This window comes from Saccostrea cucullata, unplaced genomic scaffold (assembly GCF_032062105.1).
Source record: "Saccostrea cucullata isolate Sc308-1 unplaced genomic scaffold, CSIRO_AGI_Scuc_v1 ctg171, whole genome shotgun sequence".
NCBI lineage: Eukaryota > Metazoa > Mollusca > Bivalvia > Ostreida > Ostreidae > Saccostrea > Saccostrea cuccullata.
The window spans coordinates 994708-1022500 of record NW_026926065.1 but is presented as its reverse complement, the minus strand read 5'-3'; the positions used below and the strand labels follow the sequence as shown (position 1 = coordinate 1022500).

General features: G+C 34.2%; 1 protein-coding gene across 3 annotated transcripts in view; it reads right to left on the bottom strand.

The window, feature by feature from the left end:
- The window catches only part of LOC134270631 (deleted in malignant brain tumors 1 protein-like), a 42033-nt gene extending 15051 nt beyond the window's left edge, over positions 1-26982 (bottom strand). For all 3 annotated transcript variants that reach the window (XM_062752871.1, XM_062752872.1, XM_062752873.1), the window contains exons 1-6: positions 26845-26982; positions 8135-8352; positions 4304-4445; positions 3090-3253; positions 2332-2473; positions 1449-1618 (exon numbers count right to left, since the gene is read on the bottom strand). In XM_062752871.1, coding sequence (XP_062608855.1) covers positions 1449-1618; positions 2332-2473; positions 3090-3253; positions 4304-4445; positions 8135-8348 — 832 coding nt within the window. In that variant the 5' untranslated portion in view covers positions 8349-8352; positions 26845-26982. The remainder of the gene's footprint in view (positions 1-1448; positions 1619-2331; positions 2474-3089; positions 3254-4303; positions 4446-8134; positions 8353-26844) is intronic.
- Between the last annotated feature and the right edge of the window lie 811 nt (positions 26983-27793).

The window sequence follows — 27793 nt, the reverse complement described above, 5'->3', positions numbered from 1 at the left end:
ACACGTAATCAAAAATTTGCTTCTACAAATTTATGTACGTAAGTAAATCTTTGTATTTTCGTATCATTGTGTTTTTATATAAAAAGGTTATTTTCCTCTCTGTTTTTAGTTCGTGGCGTAGGGGTAAATTTTAATCCCGTTTCGAGGATTTTAATTTCATTATCCGTAAGCATTCGACTCAATAAATTAATTACTTTTGGTTCGAATCATTTGTTTTCCTCTCTGTTTTTAGTTCCGGTCCTTTGTTTTAATTTCATTATCCGTGTGCTACGTTATTTTTTTTTTTTGGGGGGGGGGGTTCATATAAATAATATAAGCAATATTCATAATCACAAAAGGGTCCAGTCTTGTATTCCACCATATTTCAAGTTAAAGATTACACCTTGTATTTCCTACAAAAATACATCGACCATTGCTCCCAAACTTTTCAATTACAAAAAATACTTTACATGATCTAGATAGTGATACAGAGTATCTGAAACATGAACCTCCATCGTGTTCATGTTCTTCACCCTACAACTATAGATCTATGTTAAAGTCGCATATTAGAAGATTCAGGGGCAAAATGAAAATCATATATCCTTCTGTGTTCAGTAAACCAGAAGTGAAAAAGAATTAGATAGATTACATGATAATTACGTACTGGTCTCTGCCGACAAAGCAGGTAACAACAATACCTTCGTTTGTAAGGCTCATTATATAAATTGTATTCTAGAAGAACTTGGATTTAATTCTACAAGTCATCCTACTTATACTCATACTTCCCTTTCTAAGGAAGAAATTCTTCAAAATCATATGTCAGTTTTAAATATTTTTAAAATCCCAAAGAATCAAAATGAATTTGACCTACCTTATATATATTGGATTCCAAAACTTCATAAGAATCTTTACAAACAAAGATACATTGCAGGTTCCAGTAAATGTTCAACCAAGCCTCTTTCGTTACTTCTCACTAAGATATTGACAGTAGTGGAGGAAAAACTTCAAGAGTATTGTGCAACCATATATTCAAGAAGTGGTGTGAATCAAATGTGAATACAAAAAAAATCAAATGAACATTTGGACAATTTTACCAAAATCAACAGCTTGAAAACCTACCACTTTCATCTTTAAAGACAACCAACCCCCACGATAAATTAAAATCCAGGCTTTTTGTCCTTGACAGCTGCCTTTTCAATAAAAATGGAACTCGTAAATTTACTTACCTTGTCATTGGTCATTTGCAAAATTATTTTGTTAAAAAAGATTCTAATTGTACACACAAGTAGTCTGAAGTTGACATCAAGAAGATGCTTGAGTTTCTGATTGACGATATCTAATTTTAATAAGCTACTTACCACGTTTTTTATCCTCAGTCGGAAGAGAGCAAGTAAAACACTTTTAAAGATTGCTTCATTTATTTTTTTATGACTCCACAATGCTCTTAAAGAAGAAGAAAATTTACTTACGACTTGGTAGAATACATATAGCTCCAGCAACTTCGGAGTGACTGCAACTACTTGTTTCTGAGTATGTACAGTTAAAAAGTCCAGTTTCCTTTCCACTACACTGAACGTCATTTAAATGGATTGTGCCTGTACCTCCTCCAAATACTGAATTTAAAACAACTAGTCCGCGTCTTGTAAAAGAAAGCATAAAATAAATAGCATGTATTGATAAACGTTAAAGTTTGTAAATAATAAAATACAAGGAATTTAGCATTATAACTTTTGATTGCAACTTTCAGAGCATAAAAAATAATATGCTCTACATCATATAACTTTGTTGCTCTGGCTTTGAAAGAACTATTTCCAATATTTGTAGAATTTACCTTGTATGCAGTGCAATACGATGATTTTGTAAAATAGCTATAGTTAGCTAACGCTTATTTTGATACTCTATATAGTCGTTATGCAAAGGGACTATGGATATTAATTATTTGCGGAGAGAATGTTTGTGGGCAATCAAAGTTTAAGTCTTGATACAGAAGGTTAAAAAATACTAAACTAACTCAAGTTTATATAAATTGCCAAAGTTCTCCTCTTGATAGTCTTGTTTCGTAGACCTATAAGGCTGACCTGCGAATATACATTTATAAATATTGGACAGCTGTTGAATTACTTTCCTTTTTCTTTTTATTAATTACCTATATAGCTATTTTATTTAGTTTTGCAACCAATCAATTTATTCTTGCTAATATATCAATAAGAAAAGCAAATAAATATTACCTTATATCCCCATTTATTGGCTAAAAAATTATGGTTATTCTACAAAAATTATTTTTAATTAATATTTTCCTCTTCTAAGCTATTTTAAGCTCTGTCTTTCTAAAATAAAGCTATTTCAACTTACTCGCTATACCCTAGAGATCTACAAATGACGCTAGCGTCTCTATAATCCCAGTTCCTGCCACAAATTGTCCCCCATCTATTGTTCTTGTAAACTTCCACTCTTCCTTGAAAGTCTTTTTGTTTCGAAAGTCGAACACGGGGTGCTGCAAATTCAAAATGAATAAAAAAAGAAAGAAAATATGAAAACCATCTATCCTTCTGTATTCAATAATCCAGAAGTGAAAAAGAATAAGATTATATGATTACAGAAAAAGCGGTTAACAATATTTTCTTTGTTTGTAAGGCTCAAAAAATAAAATGTATTTTGGAGGAACTTTTAATTCTGCAAGTAAAATTCCAACCTATAATCATATTTCTTTATCTAAGGAAGAAATTCTTCAAAATCAAAATTAATGTCAAATTTTGAATATTTTTAATATATTTAATTTAAAAAATGAATCTGTATGACATGCCAAACGTTGCTATATTAGATCTTTCCATTTGTAGTGTATAATTTCTATTTGAATTGTAAAGTTTTTCATTTGTATTGTATAATTTTTATTGTCTAACTTTCCGTTTGAAATATATATATTTTCATATGTATGATATAGTTTCCCTTTGCATTGAAAAAATAATTGAAATTGCATAATTTTACGTTTTAATTCTATATTTTCTATTCGCATTATATATTTAATTAATTTGTTTTGTTATTCGTATTCTTTGTATTCCATAATTTGAATATCCATTTCTTTAATTTCCTAAGAGATCAATTTGTTTTACCTTTCATGCACATAACACCTGCATCTTCACTATGACTGCAGCCAAGATTTAATTCATCTGTATGTCCACAATCCAGTAGGGAATTCTCTGTACCACTGCATCTCACATTAGACATAAGTATTAAACCAGTTCCAGGTCCAAAGTATGCGTTACTGTACGGAATTCTGTTTTGAAATAATTGCTCTATGTATATTTGCACTCCTCCTTGTAATTCTGTTCATTTGCTATATGCATGACTGTATTAACACAACAATAGTTAAATCATTATGTTTATCACATAATGATAAATAAGGCTACCCTGGTATATACGAGGATTTGTCCCAAAATGTCCAAGAAAATGTTCATAACATTGAAAACATTCAACCAATTTTTACCAAACTTTGCATAGCCATAATTAAGTAAATGTTACCCAAATAGTTATTTTTTCATAGTATCGATATTATGACGATTCAAAAGAGGGCCACATGAGGTCTGTCAGAGCATGAACAAAATCGAGAATAATATAATATTACATGTCATTAATGCAATATTTGAGATAACCGTTTCAATTAAAATTCTATACAAAAAAAAATGGTAACACTATAGCACTTTTCTTCTGTTGAAATCTTTCATAACCAATTCATGATTAAAATGCAAAATCATTGTTTAAAAAAAAAATGGAGAACACATTGTATAAAACAATGGAATGGTATAAAGTTGTTTTGGGGTAATTCAGTTTTAAATGATGCAGATATTAAGTTTTAAAAATTTAGAAATTTCACTTCTGTACAATGTATGATTTTTATATTTCTTCTTCAGTGCTTTTGCCTTGAGAAATCTATACAATCTAAAATTACTTCATTATACATTATTGAGAATTTCCTGCGATCAAAGGTATTACTATATATATATATATATATATATATATATATATATATATATATATATATATATATATATATATATATATATATATATATATATATATATATATAAGACCTCTTTTAAATTCTTATTTTCAATATTTTATTTCATTTGTAGTATCCCTAAAAAGTTGAAATGTGACAGTCAAAAAGAAAAATAATGGAATATTAATACATTAACATTCATATATATATATATATATATATATATATATATATATATATATATATATATATATATATATATATATATATATATATATATATATATATATATATATGGAATTGCGCGTTATATATATAGCCACTTACCCAACTAATCCGAATAGTTGTTTACAGACCACATCAGCATGGTTAAAACCCCAAATATCGTCACACACTGTACCCCAGACTCCATCCTTGTAGACCTCCACCCTTCCCTCTCTTGAAGAATTCCCATTCACAAGTCGAATTTCTAGGAATAAATGAATACCTTAGAATTTCGAGCATTAGATAACAAGAAACTTCAACTTCAGATATTTTCTTGTGGAAAGGAATCATGGCATAGAATTTCCGATTTTCAAATATTACAGTTAAACTTTTGTATAGCTATTTTCTTGTAATATGTGAATAATTGAGAAATTAAAAACAGTAATAATTTAAGATAAATTTGATATTAATCATAACAAACTTATATACCCCTCCTTGATCAAAGGTAAGATTTCTTGTGTAAAACTTTGATCTCTTATTGTTAGGCACACACTACCTCTGCGGAAATGATTTGAACAATTTTGAAAATACACACCGTTAGAAATATTCTCCGTTTCTGTCTCAATTTTAAAGAATTTTTTATTTTTGTTTCCCCAAATTCCATTTTGATTTGAGCCACTCGCATGTCCGAAGATCATGATTCGAACAAAATACAATCTAATCAATGTCTGGAAGCTTTCATTTAAAGTTTATATATATTGATTCAATGCTTCTTGAGAGGAAGATTTTTTATAAATGATTTTTAAAGTCTTCTTTCTATATATTCATATGCACAAACTCGACTCCTTATTGTGCTTCCCTACCCTGAACAGGGAACATAATTTATACAAATAAATATCTACAATACGTACTTTCATTGGGTTTCACTATTTCTGTCCCAATGTACCTGTGATTTAATGATTTTTTTAAATAAATCGATCATATTTTGGTCTTTTCTTGATAATCCATTATTGAATAGCAGACTTTTGAATAATTCGTTCTAATAATATTTCCTGAAGAATGAATTATAGTACGAAGTGTGAGAAACGTGACGTCATTACGATCTCCAATAGGCGCAACCCAGTCCAATATGGCTACACCATCCAAGGCCACACCCTACAGCATATTAACAACACTAAGTACCTGGGAGTAACCATCAACAGGAAACTGTCTTGGAACACCCATGTAGACAGTGTAACCAAGAAGGCGAATCAGACCTTAGCCTTTCTCAGACGAAACATCAATATGTGTAACAAGGAGACTAAGGAGCAGGCTACAAGACCCATGTCCACCCTACTCTAGTGTACGCATTTACAGTCTGGGATTCCCACACTGCTGGAATAATCAATGTGGTTGAGATGGTACAACGACGTGCTTCTAGATTTGTGACTGGAATATACCATTGCACAAGTAGCGTATAAACGATGCTGAACGCTCTTTCATGGGAAACCCTGAAACTCCGCAAAACAAGAGCAAAGGGAATCATGCTCATATACACGCTGGCAGTTGCACCCGAGGCCATACAACAAAGTTTCTCATCTCACATGCCAGATTACAACCCTATCAGTACTCCTTCTTCCCAAGCAGCATCAGGCTTTGGAACATCCCCCCTCCCCCGGCTGCAGTGTCCCAAGTAAACTCGCTTGAAGCCTCCAAGCAGAGCCTGGCAGTTCCTGTAAATTCCTTGTTTTTTATTGTAAATACAGCGCCCTGTGTGTCACGATTGCACCTTTTAAACAATAGTGCGAGTATACTTGAATACCGAGGAATGCATTCACAGTATCTCTGGATAAAGGGGATTCAAGTTCAAATAAAGGGCCACGCCCTCTTTCAAAGTTAAATAATTTTGAATTAGTGAAAAATTAATGGCATTTTTTAAAAAATCTTCTTCTCAAGAACCACTGGGCCGGGAAAGATGACACTCCTGTGGAATCATCCTTAGGCAATGTATATTAAAGTTTGTTCAAAACATGACCCCCGGGGATAGGGTGGGGCCACAATGGCCGATCAACATTTTCCCTAGGAATATATCAGAAAAATCTTTAAAAATCTTCTTCTGAAGAACCACTGTGCCAGGAAAGATAAAACTTATTGGGAATCATCCTCAGGTAGTGTGCATTCAAATTTGATCAAATCATGACCCCCGGGGTAAGGGTGAGGCCACAATGGCCGATCAAAGTTTTACATAGGAATATATAGGAAAAATATTTAAAAATTTTCTTCTCAAGATCCATAGAGACAGGAAATATAAAACTCATGTTGAATCATCCTCAGGTAGTGTACATTCAAGTTTGTTCAAATCATGGCCCCCGGGGCTAGGGTGGGGCCAAAATGGCCGACCCAGGTTTTACAAAGGAATATATAGGAAAAATCTTAAAAAATCTTCTTCTCAGAACCACTGGGACAGACAAGAATCAGATAGTGTACATTCAAGTTTGTTCAAATCATGACCCCCGGGGGTAGGGCGGGGCCACAATGGGCGATGAAGATTTTACATAGGAATATATAGGGAAATCTTTTTAAAAAAATTCTTCTCAAGTACTGCAAAGCCATGATTAGTTATATTTTTATGGAATCATCCTCAGATAATGAAGATTTTAGTTTGTTCAAATCATAACCCTCCAGGGACAGGGTGGGACCACAATGGGGGATCCAAGTTTAACATTGAGATATATTTTAAAAAATATTTTTCTAAAGAATAGCAAAGTCATGTTTATTGATATTTATATGGATGCATCCTCAGGTAGTATAGAATTAAATTTGTTCAAATCATAACCTCCCAGGGTAGTGAAGGGTCTCGATGGTGGATCAAAGTTTTACATAGTAAAACATAGGGAAAATCTCAATAACAGAAAGCTATGTTAAGTCATATTGACATATAAGCATTCTCATGTATTGAAGATTTAAATTTGTTCAAATCATAAGTACCATTTGGGGTCGGGAGGGAAACAATGGGGAATCGAATTCAAATTATAACAAAGTAATATATACAATGTACAAACAGAATGTTTTTAAAACATCTATAAAAATCTTTTTCTCAAGAAGTTATATGCATTTATATTATCAAATAGTATTAGAATTCAAGCCAACCCCACCCCCTCAGAAAACTTTTGTATTCTGATCTGATTATTTCTGCAAATTCCTAGCTGATGTACTCAGATGAGCGATGTGGCTCCTGGGCCTCTTGTGTTTATTTTAAATCATAATTAAATGATAATAAATGAATATAATTTTTTTCCTTTGATCGATGTATGAGTTATAAAAGAAAAAATTGGACGGAAAACTTTTTCATCAATGCGCATTGATGAAATTTTCCGTCCAATTTTTCTTTCATACATCGATCAAAGGAAAAAATATTACGTTTATTTCTTAAATCAAAAAAGTTTCCAAGCAAATAAGCAGAGTTATATGGTTCCGTTCTATATAATGGTCATCAAAGTCTCCTGCTATATCTACCACTGTGAACATACAGTCCATGTATATCAGGTACATGTATTTTAATTACTGATTTTGTTTTTGTGCCTGAAGATGAATTTCTCAATTAGTAACTGGCTCGTCCTTTGTCTAATGAGCAGGGTGTAACAAATCAAACTTTAATAACGAAGCATTATACTAGTATGTGATTTTGTTAATGTTTTTTATGTTTCAGTAATGCTAATATTATTATTAATTTACAAGTTAGAATTTACAGTAGGATTCATTATACATTCATGACAGAAAACTGACTAAATTCCTTTTTTTAATGTTAAATATTTTTTCTCAAAATGTTGAAAATCTAGAAGCTTTTTGTGTATCTAAGAGTCAATGTTTACATCCTTACAAAAACATTTTACATAAACAGAATTTTTTCTAAAATAATACACATCTTGTATAACCAGTTAATATTTAAGCACCACTTAATGGTTAAATACTCACTCGGTTTTAAACTCCCTGCTTCCACTTGTTTCTGCAAACTCTCGATTAAACGCTTTTGTTCTAGAATTTGTTGTTTCATAATCTTGATCTCTGTATTGTGGGCTCTAACCATTGCACTCAGTCCTCTTACAGAGAAAGAGCTTTTAGAGGTAGTACTTTGATTTTCAACTGCCACAATTGATAATACAAACCCCAGTAGTTTACATATATCCATGGTGCTGAAAACACAATGGGAAAATTAAGAGGGGTTTTTTGCCTTTATTGCTGGCAAGGACAAGTACAAAAAATTTCTAATACGAACGTTCGTGGAAGATTTCAATCCTCTTTATATTACTCAACAGAAATTTAAAATAAGCACACTATAATATGTAAAAATTCTTGTTTTGTTGATGTGTGAAGTTTCAATCCATTCGATTTGACATAAATTAATTTACTTCATTTTAAAATCAACATGCTTTGTACCCGCGGAGCACAGTTCACGGCAATGTAACGTCAAATCATAGCGTCAAGAATTTCTTAAGAAATAAGGTATCATTTTAGCTCACCTCAGCCGAAGGCTCAAGTGAGCTTTTCTGATCAAAATTTGTCCGTTGTCTGTTGTCGTCGTTGTCGTCGTTAACTTTCCACATTTTCTACTTCTTCTCAAGAGCCACTGGGCCAATTTCAACCAAACTTGGCACTAAGTATCCTTAGGTGAAGGAGATTTAAGTTTGTTCAAATAAAGGGCCACGCCCTCTTCCAAGGGGAGATAAAAATGAATTAGAGAAAAAAAAATGGCATTATTAAAAAATCTTCTCAAGAACCACTGGGCCAAGAAAGATGAAACTCATGTGGAAGCATCCTCAGGTAATGTAGATTCAAGTTTGTTCAAATCATGACCCATGGGGGTAGGGCGGGGCCACAATGGCCGATCAAAGTTTTACATAGGAGTGTATAGGGAAAAAGCTTTTAAAATCTTCTCGAGAACCAATGGACAAGAAAGATGAAACTCATTTGGAAGCATTCTCAGGTAGTGTTAGATTCAAGTTTGTTCAAATCATGACCCCGGGGGTAGGGCGGGGCCACAATGGTCGATCAAAGTTTTATATGGGAATATATAGGGAAAATCTTTAAAAATCTTCCTCTCAAGAACCACTGGGCCAGGAAAGACGAAACTCATGTGGAAGCATCCTCGGGTAGTGTAGATTCAAGTTTGTTCAAATCATGATCGTCGGGGTAGGGCGGGCCACAATGGATGATCCAAGTTTTACGTAGGAATATATAGGAAAAATCTTCATAAAAATCGTCTTCTCAAGTACTTCAAAGCCATGATTAGTGATAGTATAGGAACAGAATGTTTTTGAAAAATCTTTTTATCAAGAACAGCAAAATCATATGCTGCATTAATATGATGGCATTCTAAAGTAGTATTAAATTCAAGCCCCCCCCCCCCCCCCCCTTCAGTAAACTTTTCAGTTCTGATCTGATTTGTGTTTTTTCCTAGAGGTGAGCGATGTGGCCCTTGGGCCTCTTGTTAAAGTCTTATGGGGATGTGAAACGGGTTGGCACATGATCAGATCTTCCATTAAGTCTTTCGGGCTTTATGGGATTTGATCACGTGACCAACCCGTTTTACATCCCAATAAAACTCAAAAAATGATACCTTATTACTTATAGTTACATTTGTGACTTATTCATACTTTAAATTTGCCTGATTGTGACTTTTAACGTGTGAAATGATTTTTTTTCAAACCCAACGGCATGTATGTAATCCACTGAACTCGCGTCGACCCTTTATGACTAAGAAATTACGTCGAACGTTTATCCATACGCACATCTATGACCTCTTGACCCCGTAACTGTATTTATAAAGTTATAAATATGCTTGCTTTCAGTAGTGGTATATAAAGGAAACCATTTGCAAATGTAAATATCAAAAAATACTATTCCTATACAATTAACACAGTATAATACAATGCCAATTCAATAAATCCTTTTTCTAATACTTAACGCTGTTTTTTTTAAGAACTGCTCTCGTTGTATAATTTCCTTAGTTAAGGTTTTAATTTCTTTATAACATAACCCTGCTTTCACAGGATAAGCAACTCTGAAGCGCCTATGTCTTTTCTTGACGTTCAAACTTTTTTAAGTTTTGTTCAGAATTATACAGTTAAATCGTTTCTTCACAGATTATCCTCATCCGATACAGAGTCTCTGTCACTCAAATACTGTCTGTATTATTTGTACACACATGCACAACTTACTTCTGACATATTTTCTTGAATCCTCAAACATATATAGAGTTTATTCAGGATTTTTCCTGAGTAAAACACAAAATTGCATCGTTATCCGCTGCTCCGTGACGTTCTAAAACGTTATCGTTTTTGACGTTTTAAATAAGGACTACCTATCCTCTCAAGTTGATTTCTTTTTAACATAGCAAAATTTTAAACCTTAATTTGGTACACGAATCGATGTAACAATTCTTATTTCAATATCTCGGTTGTTTTTCGTTTTTCTTCCATTTTACAGAGAATATGACAACAGATATTATTATCCTTCAGAATTATACGGTCAATCTGATTGATTTAGAGCAGGTCACGTGCAGGGAGACAAGTCGTGATGTCTCACTCACGCGCAGGGTGACAACTGTTAACTCCCTTCAGATGACAATGAAATAGCGTAAGCAAACACTGTGTTGTCGCCCTGTGAATAAAACTACAGTGGTATTAGCGAGATAACTCCTATTTATAAGTACAATGGATAAATATGCGGGATCAGTAAACAAAAAATTCTAAAAATGACGTCAATGTTGTGCAGAAGGATAAAACGAACGCTCAACTAGGACCTCGGGTCCCCATCAAATAGTTTGTAATTTTGCGTAGTAATAAAACATTTTAGGAACTCTTCAGGCATTAAAGGTAAAACAGTAAATTCATTGATATCAATACGGAGACGTCAGATCACCTTTTATTTTAAATGAATTTTATATGATAGACAGTTTTCTTTGTCTTACTCCAAAATAATCATATTTATAACTTTATACAGATCTACTTTCTAATATGTATATTAGCAGAAACGTGAAAGTAATTAGGGGGAACAGAGGTAACCTTATATTATAATGTACATCAGTAGGGAGACCAGTGGTCACCTTTTCTTACTATTACATTGTACATAATTAGAGGGTTCATAGGTCACCTTACATTTTAAATTAATAGAGGGCCAAAGGTAACCTTTTATTGAACAGCATCAGGGGGACCAGAGGACACCTTATAGTGTACGTCATTAGGGGGATCATAGGACATCTTATATTATACATCAGCAGGGGGGCCAGAGGACACCTTATATTGTACATCGGAAGAAGGACCAGTGGTCACCTTACATTGTACAGTGCTTCAGTAGGGGACTAGAGGTCACCTTATATTGCACATCAGTAGCGGGACCATAGGTTATCTTATATTGTACATCAGTAGGGGGACCAGAGGATACCTTATATTGTTCATCAATAAGGAGACTAGAGATCACCTTATATTGTACATCAAATAGGGAGACCAGAGGTCACCTTATATTATACATCAGTAAGGAGACCAGAGGTCACCTTACATTGTACATAAAATAGGGAGACCAGAGGTCACCTTGTATTATACATCAGTAAGGACACCAGAGGTCACCTTATATTGTACATAAGCAGGGGGCCATAGATCACCTTATACATGTATTGTACATTCAGTAGGGGGACGAGAGATCACCTCATGTTGTTCATCACTAAGGGGGCCAAGAGGTCATCTTATACTGTACATCAGTAGGGGACCAGAGGTCATCTTATATTGTTCATCAGCAGGGGGACCAGAAGACACCTTATATTGTACATCAATAAGGAGCCCAGAGATCACCTTATAATGTACATCATAAAGGAGACTATATGTCACCTTATATTGAACATCAATAAGAAGACCAGAGTACACCTTACATTGAACAACAATAAGGAGACCAAAGGTCACCTTATATTCTACAGTACATCATTGGGGGACCAGAGGTAACTTTATATTCTACAGTACATCAGTAGGGGACCAGAGGTATTCTACAGTACATCAGTAGGGGGACTAGTCGTCACCTTATATTCTACAGTACATCAGTAGGAGGACCAGACGTCACCTTATATTGCACATCAGTAGGGGGACCAGTGGTCACCTTACATTGTACAATACTTAAGAAGTGGACCAGAGGTCACCTTATATTGTACATCAGTAGGGGCACCAGATGTAATATTATATTGAACATCAGTAGGGGGACCAGAGGACACCTTATATTGTACAGTACATCAGTAAGTGGACCAGAGGTCACCTTATATTGTACAGTATAATCAGTAAGTGGACCAGAGTTTACCTCATATTGTACAGTACATCAGTAAGGGGACCAGAAGTAACCTTATATCGCATATCAGTAGGGGGCCAGAGGTGACCTTATATGTAGAACTTTTTCCGTGTGGTATTAATTAACGCTATGTACAACGTAACTTATTTTCCGCGGAAATCTGTCCAAGCGCACTTGATATAAAAATTATAATGCATATAGTGACAGTCTAAGAAATCTGCGTTATTTTCTACCCAATGTTTAAACAGAAATTGAGATTTTGCGGAAATATGACCCCGTGGAAAAAAGTACGTCTACAGAATTGTACATAAGTAGGGTTACCAGATATCATCTTATATTGAACAGTACATCAGTAAGGGACCAGAGGCTACCTTATATTGTACAACACAACACATATTGTACAGTACATCTGTAGGGGACAAGAGGTCACCATATATTGTACAGTACATCAGTAAGGGGCCAGGGGTTACCTTATATTGTACGTTAGTATGGGGGTAGAGGTCACCTTGTACATATATGATGGCTGTTCAGGAAATTATGTCCTCGGTGCTCGGAAAGAAACATAAGACGCTTTCAATACTTTAGTCATAATGATTTAACCTAATATTATCTTTTAATTAAAACACATGTCAGTAACATTTTTAATCCAATTTCTGTATGTTTTTGGAACTCTTTTTTGGGGTATGACCCTTTGTATACTGGAGTTTGGACGCTGTCTTAAAAAATCTAATGTAGTGGATTCCTGATTCTTATTAACATTTTCATTTCTTTTTGCATAAAATTACTTTCTAGATTCCTCCAGCAATTAAACTGCCTCTCCGAAAACGAATATGAACAACAAGACCACTAATATTTAAGAAAATTGCATACAAATTTCAACAAATGATCACTGATGGTGTCCCAGATAGCATGACTATGTTGGGCCAACATTTGTTAAAGGTTTTATGGTTGGCGTTGGGGGAACAACGTTGGGCCAACGTTGGAACAATATTACCAAGTCAACCTTCTCGACCATGACGGAATTCCTATGTTGGCCCAACGTTTATCCAACGTAAGCAACTTCTATTCACTTTAATCTCCAAAGAAGGAAGGATCATGGCGTTGGCCCAACGTTGGACCAATGTTTATAATACACCCTTAAAGAAAGTGTATTTATAAGTTGGTAGAAGTATGTTGGCCCAACGTTGGCCCATTGTTTGTAATACACCCTTAAAGAAAGTGCCTTATCAAGTTGGTAGTATTATGTTGGCCCAACGTTGGCCCATTGTTTGTAATACACCCTTAAAGAACGTGTCCTATCAAGTTGGTAGTACTAGTAGTATGTTGGTCCAACGTTGGCACAATGTTTGTAATACACACAAGTGTTATTTTGTTTAGCTCTTCAAAGATGGGATATTTATATTGGGCCAACGTTGGCCCAATTATTATACTGCCAACTAATTGATGGTGTCAATTTTATAATTAGCTGTCGAGCTTTACGTTGGGACAACGTTGGCACATTCTGAAATAATTAAGAGGACTTTCTATGTCCATGCTTATCATTGGATGACTGCTTTTGTTTAGATATGATATTTTCAACATTTTAACTTTGCACTTAAGTGATCAAGCACCAAAGAGTGTTTTATTCTACTGTAAACTAATTTTTATTCGCGTGCGAGAAATATCCCGAGTTCCGCGACCTCCTTTAACTCGCGAATAATAATCACCACGAACCATTCATTTTGCTAAGGATTTGTAGAGAATGTTTCCTCGGTCGCGGAAATTAATCGTCGCGTACTGATTTTAGACTGACCAATCGCAAATAAAAGATGACGCGAATAATAGTTGGTTAACAGTATTTTTTGAATTGTGTATGTGCTTATTTATTTGTAATAACCCAGATAGCAGAACACCGTTGGCCCTTAATCTTAATCTAATAATCTTACATTATGGAAATTGGTTCTATTATCTATGTGGGGTTACCTTGATTGGGCCAACAATGGCCCAACATGGAATATTGATAGCTGGTTATGTATAATAGTGCGCTAATGTAGGGCTAACTGTTGGCATTATATCATAAAACTATTATCATGAGAAAAAATATTTGTTTGGGGATTGACATCGGCCCTACGTTGGCCCAATATACCATGAATCTGACTGAGCATTATGGGTAGACAACAACCGGGCTACTTGTAATATCCGCGCCATTTTTAATCTGACACGAGAGTAATGAGACTGATACCTTATATATCTGCATCCACTTTGTAAGTATTAATAGTATGCTTGCCTCGGCACAGCTGAAATAACGTTTAGTTTTTAAACGATATCATGTACAAATCTGTGTAAATCAGACACGGGGAAGTGCAGAGGCCAGGTGCTGTTGGGTCAACACTGTACAGATAGCATGCTAACATTGGGCCAACGTTGGGCCAATGTAATCGGTTACATCGAGCCAATGTTGGCAAATGTCATTGACCCAATTTAAGTTTGCTCATCGACCCAATGTTGGCCCGATATGTTGGGCCAACGTTGGCCCAATGTAGAGTGTTATTTCTACAGATATTGGTCCAACGTTGCGCCAACATTGGCCCAATGAATGCACCATTGTTGGTGAAACGTCAACAAGAACATTGGGCCGATGTTGGCAAATGACGTTAGCCCAGTGTCATTTTGCTCCTTTGCCCAATGTTAGCCTGATATATTGGACCAACATTAGGCCAATGTGTATAAACATTTAATTGTTACAAATCTGTATATTAACAAATCTAATCGTCTCTACAATCAGAAATAAATCTACAACCAATCCTACTTGAAAAATCAAGCTAGCTAAATTAAATTTAAAATTCCTATAATTTATCAAAACAAAATAAATCATCAGTGATTAATTTTTTTGTTTCTACACAAGAAAAATAAATGAAAGTATAAAAATGTGCTTTGATACAGTTAAAACAATAAATAATTTGCTCCCTATTTAAATTGAAATTTGTGTCTAGTAGAATACATTTCCGAAGTCTACCACTTAATTTACTTATATACATTTAACGTCGAGTACATGATCAAACATTTTGAAAATGTTGAACTTGCTGAAATTAAAACAAAATTTATTCAGTACTAAAAATAAATTGGGTTCTTTCATTTAAAATTTGTTCAGTGTAACGACAAATTTTCAATACATGTATTTTATATGGGGCAACATTGAATCAAAATTGTTGTGATTATGATTATCAAGCGTATAAATATTATGCATAAATGCCTTCATCACGCAAGCTAATCACTTAATCACACCACGAAACAAAAAAGACGGTTATTCCTTAATTGACAGCTTAAACATATAGTGATTTACTTGTAAATTTAATCGTATGTTTACTCTTTTCTGAGAAAAGTAACAAATGTATTATGTACCAAATATTACAATTTTAGTGCTACTGGAGATTCTAAAAATACATGGAGAACACAATCAAAGAATGGCTAAGGTATGCCAGGGACAGGGATGGGGGAGGAAGAAACGGACAGAGAAGAAAAGAAGGGGGAGGAGGAGACTCGGGAAGAGGAAATGGAGACTTAGGAGAGGGATCAGATGGAAAGTGGCAGTGCCTAACTTTTTTCTGTAATATAGTGTGACATACCTGTAGTTCTACCCTTTTTTGTGTCTGTTTGTCGGTTATAAACACGATGCAGATGTCAAAAACATTTTTTGTGTAAGTAAACAAAATGACAGGATTCATTTTAGCATTATTTTAAGAACAGGAGGGCTTTGTTTATCTGTTAGACGTGCTTATTGATACCTGTAATTTACTGAACTTGTGCATAATTTACATCAGAGAGGGAATATACAGTCATGTAACCCTACATGTATCGCTTGAACTGAGCATCAACTTTTAATTCTTTATTAATGTTTTCTTCATGCACTGAGCAATAAAATTATAGTATGTTATAATTTAATTATATATTTTGATTTCTTTTTCCTCAGTTTTTAGGTCACCTGAGTAAACTCAGGTGACCTATTGCTATCACTTTTCGTCCGTCGTCGTTCGTCGTGCGTCGTGCGTTAACATTTGAACATTTTCAGCTTCTTCTCTGAAACCACTGAACCAATTTCAACCAAATTTGGCATATAGCATCTATGGGTAACGGAACACAAAAATTGTGAATTTCATGGTCTCTGCCCCCCTGGGGCCTGGGGGTGGGGCAAAAACCACTAAAATTAGTGCAATCTTTAAAAATCTTCTTCTCTACTCCTTGACATCAAGCAGTCAAACTGTTTGCATGATTGTAATCAGCATTGAGTCCTCTACCAAAATTTTGAAATTCATGCAATATGGCCCCGGGGTCATGGGATCTAGTGCTAGGGACGGGCTAAATAAGTATATGGTGAAAATGCATTATTTCTTTGAAAATCTTCTTCTCTGCTACTGGGTATTAAATAAACCAACTAAGTACATAGTTATGATAAGCAAGAGTGCCTCTACCAAAATTGTGAATTTTATGGCCCCAGGGTTAGGGGTTCTGGTGTAAGGGGGGGGGGGGCTCTATAGATTATATAGTGAAAATACATGAATTCTTTGAAAATCTTCTTCTCTGCTACTGGGTATTAAATAAACTAAATAAGTGCATAGTTATAATGAGCAACAGTGCCTCTACCAAAATTGTGAATTTAATGGCCACAGGGTTTAGGGGTTCTGGTGTAAGGGGGGGCTCTATAGATTATATAGGGAAAATACATGAATTCTTTGAAAATCTTCTTCTCTGCTCCTTGGTATTAAATAAACTAATTAAGGACATAGTCATGATAAACAACAGTGCCTCTACCAAAATTGTAAATTTCAAAGCCCCGGGGTCAGGGATTCTGGTGTTCGGGTAGGGCTCTATTGATTATATATTGAAAATACATGAATTCTTTGAAAAAATTCTTTTCTGCTCCTTGGAATGAAATAAACTAATTACATAGTTATGATGAGCAAGAATACCTCTTCCAAAATTGTGAATTTTATGGCCCTAGGGTCAGGGGTTCTAGTGCTAGGTCGGGGCTCTATTGATTATACAGTGAACATACATTAAATCTTTGAAAGTTTTCTTCTCTGGTCCTTGGTTTTAAGCAGATGAACTACCTATATAGTTATGATGAGCAAGGGTCCTAATCTTCCAGAATTGTGAATTTCAAGGCCACAGGGTCAGGGGTACCATAAAGGAGGGGGAGGGGCTGTACTTATATACTGAAACTGGATGAATTGTTTGAAATCTGCTCCTTGGTATTAATCAAATATTTTTGAAAAGCAAGGGTGCCTTTTCAAAAATTGTGCAATGTGTGGATCTAGGCCTAAGGGTCAGGGGTTCATGTGTGATTGGGGCATGACTGATCATGCTGAATATTACTGATTACTTGAAATGCATGTTTTGTTCCCCTACCCTGCCTATGGGTATTAAGTAAACAAACTAAGCAACTGCTAAGAGTATTGTTATGATGATCAATGATGCCTCTTTCAAAATTGTGAATGCCATAGCATCTGGATTAAAACATGAATCAAATTCAATCACTGGAAAGTTGTTGCATAATGCTCAGGTGACCTATAAGGCCCATGGGCCTCTTGTTTAATTAATGTAGAGCTACTTACAATGCAATACTTGTTGATGGCAATTCTATGAGATATTGAGAATATGTATTAAACTATTAATCTAGCATATATAGCATATATAGATAGTATTAAAGGCCTTTTACCATTAAACTGTACTACAAAACTAGTATAACCTTTTTGCATATATTTGTTTGTCAATTTTGAGGACAAATGGCCAACCAGTGAAGAGCAAATGAGTTGTCATGATGGAGAGCCAATAAGATATAAACCAACGTTGGCCCAAAAATGATGTTTTCCTAATATTGAAAGAATAAGTGGCCCAACAATGGCTCAATGATATCCGTTCGTTGGTCCAACAATAAGCCAACAAGTTGGTCTGAGTAAGGGCCGATGAGCAAATTACCGTTGGCCCAACATTAATTGCTTACAATGGCCCAACTGTACAAAAATGACGTTTGCCCAACATTGAAAAAATACATTGGCCCAACAGTGGCCCAATATTAATTGTTACATTGGCCCAACAATAAGCCAACAAGTTGGTTTGATTAAGGGCCGATGAGCAAATTACCGTTGGCCCAACATTAATTGCTTACAATGGCCCAACTGTACAAAAATGACGTATGCCCAACATTGAAAAAGTACATTGGCCCAACAGTGGCCCAATATTAACTGTTACATTGGCCCAACAATAAGCCAACAAGTTGGTTTGATTAAGGGCCGATGAGCAAATTATCGATGGCCCAATGTTGAATTCAAACAGTGGCCCAATATAAAGAGTGTTGTTGGCCCAACAAAGGTCCAATAACATCCTGCTATCTGGGGTATAATTGACTATATACGACACATAACAAATTTGACAGATATCATTTCGGGAGTAGTTCACACTGATTTAAAGAAATGTTTGACAGTCAAAAAATCGTAGTACTAAAAGGCACCCTATGTTTAAAAAAAAGAGTGAAAACGACTGCGTGTGAGAATATTTTTACAATTATTCAAAATATCAGTAATTGAAGATATCCACTTTTGTTTGGATTTCAAACAGATAATAAAACTTGAATCTATTGCTTAAAACCCTCAAAACAAAATTTACAATAAGATGTACTTGCCAAAAACAGGAAAGGTGTGAGAAGAGCAGAGAATTGCAAGAGCACAAATACTTTGGCAAATAGTACATAAGTTGTTGATTTTTTTGTTTGCAAGGACGGTATCCATTTTTGATGCCCATTATATAATTTTTTATCATCGAAATCCACCTGCTAAATTGTCTATAAAACAGACATTGGTTGCTGTTATTTTACATATTTCAGTAAGTATTTCGGGATTCTTAGCAATTTTTACAGCATCTTTAATGAACGGTTTAATTTTAGTTTTGTTTTCTGATTCTTTACCATTCATATCTAATGCAGTGTCACGAATACCCTGTTTTCCAGCTTCTCACAATGAAGCCATGTGATGTCATATAAACTGTTATTAATTCAGTAAACTGTTAAAGATTCAATAATGAGAGAAAGTCAAGCTTAATGCCATATGATATCTGTATTGTATGTCATAGAGTTCAGGACATTATTTATTGAACAGCCTTCGTAATTTTTACATCAGTAGGGGGACAAGAGGTCACCTTATATTGTACATCATTAAAACTAACGATCACACTATTTTGAACAACAATGAAGAAACCGGAAGACACTTTATATTTTACATCAATAAGAAGAGCAGTGGTCATCTAATATTGTCAACAGGGAGACCAGAAGACACCTAATATTTTACATAAATATTGAGACAAAAGGACTCCTTATTTCGTCACCTGAATTAACTCAAGAGATTTATTGCTATCTGTTTTTTTTCTGGCTTCGTGCGCTGTGCATTGTTCGTTAACATTCGACTATTTCAGCTTTTCTCTGCAATTCCTCAACCATTTACAACCAATTTTGGCAAAAAGCATCTATGGTTGATGGGGATTTTTTAATCATGGTCCCTGCCCTCCATCCCCTAGATAGGGCGAACTTACGACAATTGATGATATTTTTAAAAAGAATGACTCTTCATAACATTGCGATCTTGCCCCTTTTTAAACACGGATTTTTGCCTTTTCAAATCAGAACATTGACATATTTTAGCTAAAATGTACAAGTATGGTATGAATACAAACACTTCAAAATCTTTTTTGATAGAGGGACTCTCAATATATACATAATATCAATGAAATAAAATTGCATACACCAGTGCCAAATCTCATCTTCGCCATTGCGGCTTAGTAGGTCATTGTATTATTTGAATAAGGAGGCGGGGCGTCAATCAAGCGTGCGAAGAGTGTGAATATATTATCGAGTGTTCGACGTGTACTTAATATAGTTTTTTAGTGATATCTTATTAAATAACTGAACAAGCTTAAAACCACCTCAACTTTTTTTTCGGGCTTGGGACCGACAATATGTAATAATTTTGGCAGGTTTAGGTTTTGTTTTTACTGCTTAGCTTTTAAACGAGTATATCAATGAAATAATTATTTTTGAAATAAAATGTAAACACAATGATATTCTTTCTGTAAACATAATGTCTGACAAAAGATGGTATTTTTAGGATTTTACAGTAACCTAGCTTATTTCTCAAGGGATAATTATTTTGATTCTAAAGCGATAATAATTTCATTAAAGTATTTTTTACATGTAGAATTGATTATCAATAGCATATAATTTTGCAAAAAATCTGAGTGTTCCAACATATATATGTATGCTGTTGATTTTTGATAGAAAGCCAGGATAATGTTGATCTTTAATTATGCAACCATTGAACAAGTGAGAGGGGCATACACGTGCTTTTTCGTGCAATATAACATTATGTTTAAGAAATACCTGTGAGCAGGCTTTCTTAGAAACAGTTTTCATTGACTTTTTACGGGATCTGCAAATAGCACAATATTTGTGTGACTTTGTGCCGATGTAAAATGTTTTAACGTCAACATTTCCCCCATAAGTCTGAAGCTTCCCCTATCCATATCGAGGGTGCATTTTGTGCAGATGTGGTCATCCCCTGTGACCTTTCCTCCCGTAATACGCGCTAATTCAGTCCTCCGTACTTCGTTTATCTTTCCCTTGAGGGTTCTTCGATTAGATTTATTTGTGTGCTTTTTACAAACAACTAAGTTTATACTTTTATGCATGGTGAATAGTAGTAAGTGTTTTCCGATTATAACACTGTATAATGACGGTTTTAACAGAAAAAAGGACTATGACTTTAAATATCTTCCAGCAGTTTAAGTGAGAGTTTTCTTGAAACAGACGCACGTGTTAATATATATTATAAACACAGTAAAAAGCGGAATCAACGATACCTAAAGAGAATTTTTAATTATGTTTAATAAATATAAGCAGTGATTAAGTACCAGATGTAGCTATAGCCCCCCCCCCTCCCCAAAGTAGATCGATAGATACTTACCGAAAGAAAAAGAAAACAAACGGAAATTGTCAAAAATAACGTTCAATAACAGGTAAATAAAACAATTCAACCTAGCATATAGATATATCAAGTATGCACTTTTCCAAAATATTTTCAACTAGAAGGGTTGTCCAAGTACAAGTATTTTAGCCGATGGAATAAGATTTGACAATGGGTAGCTTGCAGACACTCTATAGACACGATGTCGAAATGGTGTGCTCAAAACGTGAAAGTGAATAGATTTAAATCACGTGTTCAATGCTTTGTTATTCATGAGGTCAAAGACGGGTTGAAATTTGTAAACAAGGTGGCTTTACTATAGAGACAAGTACCCGTGATTTTGAGGTTTTTGGGAAAATAACACATGAGCGCACGATTGTTTCAATTTCTTTCTTGGATGTAAATGATTAGTATTACTTATTACGTTGACCATAAAAACGGTAAATTGAAACATCAATGCGTTCATATAAAAAATGGGCTTACAAAATGGGGGTGTGGCCTAAAGTCTATGAGAAATTGATGTAAACAACGTAGCCCTGCTATATTAATCAGAAAAATACCTAATTACAGTTTATGAAAGCAAATTTTTAAATTGAAATTAATAAACTACAATGTTTAATGGAAAGATTGGGGCAAAATAATGTAGAAAATCTGAAAGTTTTATTTTTGTAAATATTTGGGGGGCCAAATGTGGACGTTTAAACGATTCATTCTTTTCTTTACTCGTGAAATCAAGCCGTCCAACTGTTGGCATGATTATTATAAGCATTGACTCCCTTCCAAAATTGTGAAATTCATTGTCCCAGGGTCAGGGGCCCTGGGGTTAGGACAGGGCTATAAAAATTTACATCGTGAAATACATTTATTCTTTGAAAATCTTTTCCTCTGCCCCTGGATATTAAAAAACTAACTGCATGCATAGATATTATGAGGAAGGATATTCTCATCAAAGTTTTGAAATTCGTGACCCAAAGGTCAGGGATTCTGGTGCTACAGTGGGGCTATATAAATTGTAAAGTTAAAATTCATTTATTCTTTACAAAATCTTCCTCTCTGCACCTGGATATTAATTAAACTAACTACATATAGTTATGATAAGCAAGGGAGCCTCTTCGAGAATTATAAATGTCAAGGCCCCTGGCTTATTGGTGCCATTGAGGGATGGGGACTCTTATTAAATATTTTAATTGAATTAATGCTTTGATATTTGTTCTTTGGAATACATCAATTTTTTTTTTTATGAACAAGGATGCCTTTTCCAAAATTGCAAAATGTATGACCCCAGGATGAGGGTTTTTGTGGTCAATGGGCACTACTAATTATTGCCAATTATTACTGATTATTTGAAATGCACTTTTTGTTCCCCTACGCTCTATATAGATATCAAGTCGCCAAACTAAGCACGCTAAGTACTAGTATATAGTTATGATGAGCAATGGTGTTTTTTCACAATTGCGAATGTCATGTCCTCTGGTTCAAAGCGCAAACCAAATTCAACTGTTTTAAAGTTTTTACATGATGTTCAGATGACCTATAAGACCCATAGGCCTCTTGTCGTGTTCTTATAAGAGAACCTCTAGTATCCCGTGAATATACATTTTATCTGTAACCTCTGGTCCGCCCTTATTTTTCTTTTTATGTGTCTCTTGGTTAAGAAGGGTCTAGAATCGTTGATTCTCTGCATTCCTATCAATTTTATTTTATATCTGGTTTCATTAAAAATGTACTACAAAGTGAACCACTGGTCTTCCTATTTATTCACAACACAAAGTGACCTTTGGCCTCCCTTGTGTTGTAAAATATAAAGTGTCCTTAGGTCCCTATAATGATCTACAACAAAGGGTGAACCCCTATTGATGTACACAATAATTTGACGTATAGTCTTGTACAGTAAAAGGTGACCTCTGGTCCCCTTTCTGTTGTACAGTATAAAGGTGACCTTTAGTCTCCATAATGAAATAAAATATAAGATGAACTTTTATCAACCTATAGATGTACAATATTAGTTTACCTCTGGTCCACCTAGTGACGAACGTAAAATCTGACCTGAAAGTCCCCCCCCACTGATGTACAATATAAAATGACCTCTAATCCCCCTACTGATGTACATTATAAGGTGACCTCTGGTCTCCCTACTGATGTAAAGTGCAATATAAGATATCCTCTGATCTCCCTAATGATGTACAGTACAATATAAGGTGACCTCTGATCCCCTTACTGATGTACAATATAAGGTGACCTCTGGTTCCCTTCCTGATGTACACTATAAGGTGACCCCTGGTCCCCCTACTGATGTACAATATAATGTGACTCCTGGTCCCCCTACTGATGTACAATATAAGGTGTCCTCTGGTCCCGCTGCTGATGTACAATTTGAGATCACCTCTGGTCCCCCTACTGATATACAATATAAGGTGATCTCTCTGTCCCCCTACTGATATTCAATATAAGATGACCTCTGGTCCCCCCAATAGTATAGTGCAATATAAGGTTTCCTCTGGTCCTTCTACTGATCTACAGTAAAATATTATTTGAACTATGTTCAATCTCCCATGGTCATCACGTATTTAACATGCGCAGTAATTTGTGTTGATTATATAGAGCCGAAAGCGATGCTACTGTGTCGGCTGATTTACTCCGATGATATTCAACAGAAAACATGCATAAACATCCGCCACAAATAGTTCATGTCATTTTCTCCTCAATTGATCTAATTTTCATAATTTGAAATGTAAGTAAATGTAATATTGATAAAGTAATCTTATTTTGAATATTAGATTTCGTTCAAAGTAAAATTAAATTATAAAGAACCTCAAAAGTTTTTCGTAATGGAACTCATTTTTTGTGTGGCGTCATACACTGAAAAAGATACGATCGACAACTGTACATACTAACGACAAGCGGTATAGTCGTCCTGACGCCCGACGGTCCCGGATTTTTAGCAATTTCTTTTTTTACCGGTGCACAGAATTTATTCAAACTTTTCATGAACATTTTTTTTTGTTTAAATGAATTCATTAATGCATAAAACGTAAGGAAACATGCGTATTTATTACTAAATCAGCAGTATCACCTGCCAAAAGCGGTAAATCTAGTAGTCTGTTATAAATGTTAAAACCAAAAAACGGACACTGATGTTTTCTTAAAATCGTTTCGTAAAAACAACGAAATGAAATTTTTTTTTAAATAAAAGGAAAACCTCATTTACATACCAAATAACTCGTACGCACACAAACTCTCACATATACCACTGTTTTTATGTTTGGTCATTTGTTTGTTTTAAACTTGGTATTGCTTTTTTCTTCACAATATAAAAAAAAGATTAAGTTCTGACGTACTCCATGTATAATGTTCGTGTAATTGAAATACATTTATATTCACAGGGAAGTTTTATATAACAACCTGTTAGCTCTTAAAAGGATGCTGTGTTAAAATCCAAATTTTATTTTATCAACATTAATATTATTCCTGCGAAACTGAAATTTTCATAACACATGGGTAAAGGTGCCAAGGAAAAATATCTTACAAATTTGAAGACTGTGAGCAGTAAATTATATAAATGATCAACCGCCTCTAATATGAATATAATGGCGGTGTCCCTGTTTTGCAATGGGAAACCCAAAATATGTGTAGGATGGAAAAGTAATAGATGGTGCACAATGGAAATATGTAATAAAGATTCTAAGAAAATTTCGTTCAGTGGTGTAAGAGGAGTTGCGGATAAGAGATGGGTATACCTAAAGCGTAACAAACAGATAGACGGAAATCCAGACTAATAAATACCCTCCCGCTTTTCAAGCAGGGGGTATAAAAAAGGACTTATGTAGGCAGGCAACAATATGGCCCTGCATTTTTTGCTATTCAATGTCTCTGAATGTCTTTCTCAAGATTTTTGCAACTCAAAAAATCTGAAACAGTTGTCTTTATTTGAAATAATAATATTGTTCACTCACTTAATCTCCCGATCAAAGATTTTATTTAACACCACGTTCAACTCCCATGAGTGCTTTCAGTATTTTGATTTTAAGTATGTTGACAAGTATACCTTAATCAAACATTGTTAGAATCAGCGAGATGATGCGTTAAGATAAGATGCTACTCTTATCTAATGGATAAAAAAGGTTACCGGTTTTAGTTCATTTGTTGAGATAAACATGTAAATCAGTTTACGAATCATTTATAGACAAATTAAGAGTACGTCAATGTAATTTTAATTAAATCAAATTCATTGTCTTTTACACTTATCTTAAGTTTAGGCTGCTCTTCGAGAAAATTTAATATTTTTTCCCCTTCTTTGTTGCATTTCATGTCAAAAAATTTATGAAACAAGAATCTAACTACCTGAATACATACAAACGTACAGTATTCTAAAAAAAAACCAGGAAGAATATTCAATTATCTTGACCAAGAATTATATATTCCTGGTATCTTATTATTTGATCACTTCTTCTGTAGTTCAGCTCCAAAGAGAGCAAATTTGCTCCTTCTTTTTCCTTTACATTCTACGCAAAGAATGAAAGATTATGATTGTAACTCATGAAATTGAGAGCAATCTTTCCAACTACCGGACTTGTTTAAAGGAAAGCTAACTTTGTATCTTTGTGTTTTTTAGACATTCAAATATTAAAGGCTCGGACAAATACCAGATTTTTGGAGATTACTTGTATTTAATTCACTTGCACGAGATATTTTTTCGGAGGAATAAGACATTTAATTAAACTAATTAAATATTCCTTCGGAGAAATTAAAACTTTTCTTAGTAATCTTCTCTGACAATTTAGTATTTTCTGTCGCCAAAACTGTAATTTTTTCGGCCTATTAAGGTAGTCCGATCCTCAGGCTCTGAAAATCAGCTTTTCGGTCAAAATGTTCTCATAATGTCTCAGATTTCTTAGAGTGATGTGTATTTAGTTCTATTTACCCAAACTATTTCTTAAAATTTCATCATTAAAATTAATTACATTATTAAGGGCAACATTCAATGCTCATTTTGTAATTGAAAATTGATTGACAAATATCCTTTTGGATTTAAAACTATAAGTATCAAGGCATTTGGGGAAAATTACATGTCTTGCTAACTTACACGGTATTTTTTTTTCTATTTACTTCAATTATAATAAAAAGTTTATGCTATAATTGCAAGACACAAAATGATCACGTTTACTCTTGCTCATAAGCATCGGTATCTTATGTTAGATTTTAGGAAAAATCTGTTTCTCTAAATATAAATTTATTTTTGTACTTATATGATTCTATTGCAAATGGAGCAAACAAGGTTTTTTTTACCATTGGATTTTGTCCGTACTGCACAAGATACTAAATACAAAATAGGAATAATATCTTGGACCATGATTAAAAAAACATACTTACCATCAAGCCTTATTTCACGTGCCTTCTTTCACATCAGTAGACAAAAAGAGAAAGAACATAAATTTTATGAATATTTGTCTTAATCAGTAATTTTGAGCTCTTGACATTTTGTTAAGTATTTCCAACTCTCAACTTAACTCTGATATACCAAATAGGTTTTTGTTTACATCTTCATCATCATATCCTGTCCTTGATTTCCCAGGAAGCTAAAACTTAACTCTACCAAGATCTACCAACCCCTAGAGGGTCTTTTTATAATACTAGATCACCATTTCACCGGTTTTTCCACAAAAGGCCCAATATCCAAATTATAATATAATATTTACATGAAATAAAGATTATCCACTTTATTTCTTAAGAAAATCATTGTTGTAAACGCAAATAGAAGTTGTTAGTCCATCTTTAACGAGCTAGAGCACGAAGAAACACCTGTGTTGCCTGCTTTTGGTTTTTTTAAATATGTAACTAAATCTATGAGTGGTCAGTATTTGTATGCTACTACGAGTGGCGTTCAATAAATAATGTCATTGGGGCTCGGAAAGGAACAAAAAACGCTTTTCTATGACTTAGTCTTAATGATTTAACTAAAATATTCTTTTTCAATTAAAACGCGTATCCGTAACATTTTAATTCAATTTCTAATTGTTTTTCGAACACATTTTGAGAATGACCCTTCCTATACTGGAATATGGCAGATCCTATGATTTGCTGTACTTGTTTTTTTTTCCTTTCTGATGGATGTTTTTCTAAGTTTAGGAAATGAAACAAGTCAAAGTTTGAAAGATCTGGCAAATTTTGTTGGTGTGACAAAACATTAACTTTCTGATTACTAGTATCCCCAACACTCCTTTACTCTTCATGGCCTGTGGGTTTGGACGCCGTCATAAAGACATTTAATGTAGTGAATTCCTCTTTCTGTTTCCTTCCTCTCATAAACCTTTCAATTTTT